The 1,107-nt window shown below is 49.3% G+C and overlaps 1 protein-coding gene across 1 annotated transcript in view; it reads right to left on the bottom strand.

Annotated features, from left to right (window-relative positions):
* DAZL (deleted in azoospermia like) overlaps nt 1–528 on the bottom strand; it is a 15,435-nt gene extending 14,907 nt beyond the window's left edge. Inside the window, exon 1 of the mRNA XM_017732142.1 lies at nt 336–528. Coding sequence (XP_017587631.1) covers nt 336–338 — 3 coding nt within the window. The 5' untranslated portion in view covers nt 339–528. The remainder of the gene's footprint in view (nt 1–335) is intronic.
* Nucleotides 529–1,107: the final 579 nt, after the last annotated feature.

Raw genomic sequence — 1,107 nt, 5'->3', positions numbered from 1 at the left:
CCCCGGCCTTTCAATTGCGGTAGTCCCTCCCTGACCTTAACCGCTCGCCTCGTAAGACTTGAAAACCCCTCGTAATACTTAAAATGCTAGCAGCCCTCAGGGGTTCAGCCGCCTCACCGCGTTACAAGGCGGCACTACTCCGGGCTGTGAGCATTCCCATTTCTCACCCCAAGAACAACCTGAAGAAGTTACTACTCCACTCCGCTGCCCGCGGGGAGTCTCACCAAGGCACTACATCACCCAGCAGAAGCCCCACCGGCAGCTCGGTGTTCAAACGCCCTACACCAGCCCACTTCCCACCTCCCCAGCATAGCTGCCCTTCCACGTTCACTCACCATCGTTCACCGGACCTGAGGCTGCGCTCACGCACTTAAAAAATAAATAAGGCTTTTAAAACTAAACCAATACGAAGCTTTTTGAGAAAAACTAAGTGCAGACAGTTGGTTTCCTTTGAACGCAAAATGGAGTTACGGACGTCGATAAAGGCAGCTCTGAGGTATTCCCGTTCTCCTTAAATAGCCCCATTGGGGGCTGGGACGGAAGAGGCCACACCCGCTCTGTTCACTCACGCTCGTCCCCTCCTGCACCACATGGCGCCTTTGTCTCAGAAGACAAAGGATTGAGGATACCGAGGCTTGTCTTTTTGGGGGGCAGTTAGGTTGGGACTATCGCTTGTGGCCTTGTTGTGCTGAAAGTTGCTGTTAAGTGCATGTGATAGCAGCAGCAGCTCTTGCCATTTTGACAAGAACTTGCACTTGGCTTGTGGAAGATTTGAGAATGCTGCATTTTTGTAGAGGCTTTAACTCACTTCGAGGCAAAAGCTGTAGCTCTCTTTTTAATGTCTTCATGAACCGATGTTATATAGCTGTTCTAGAGTAATCTGTTTCCATCCTGTGACCACCTGTGCTGAATACCAACTTTCTGTCTGATCACCAGTGGCCCAAGGCCTTTCTAGAAGGAAACGTCTCTGGAAGCTCTCCTGGTTCTACAGTAATAAGATGGGATTTGGAAATTAGCTTTAAATAGCTGCTTGCCACTGGTATCAAATGTTTAGAGCAGGTAATGATTTTAGAAAGTTCCAGGGAGTAGGGAAGCTTATGGACATCT

The sequence above is a fragment of the Corvus brachyrhynchos genome, unplaced genomic scaffold (genome assembly GCF_000691975.1).
Source record: "Corvus brachyrhynchos isolate BGI_N302 unplaced genomic scaffold, ASM69197v1 scaffold53, whole genome shotgun sequence".
Lineage (NCBI taxonomy): Eukaryota > Metazoa > Chordata > Aves > Passeriformes > Corvidae > Corvus > Corvus brachyrhynchos.
This window is presented reverse-complemented; position numbering and strand designations above follow the sequence as displayed.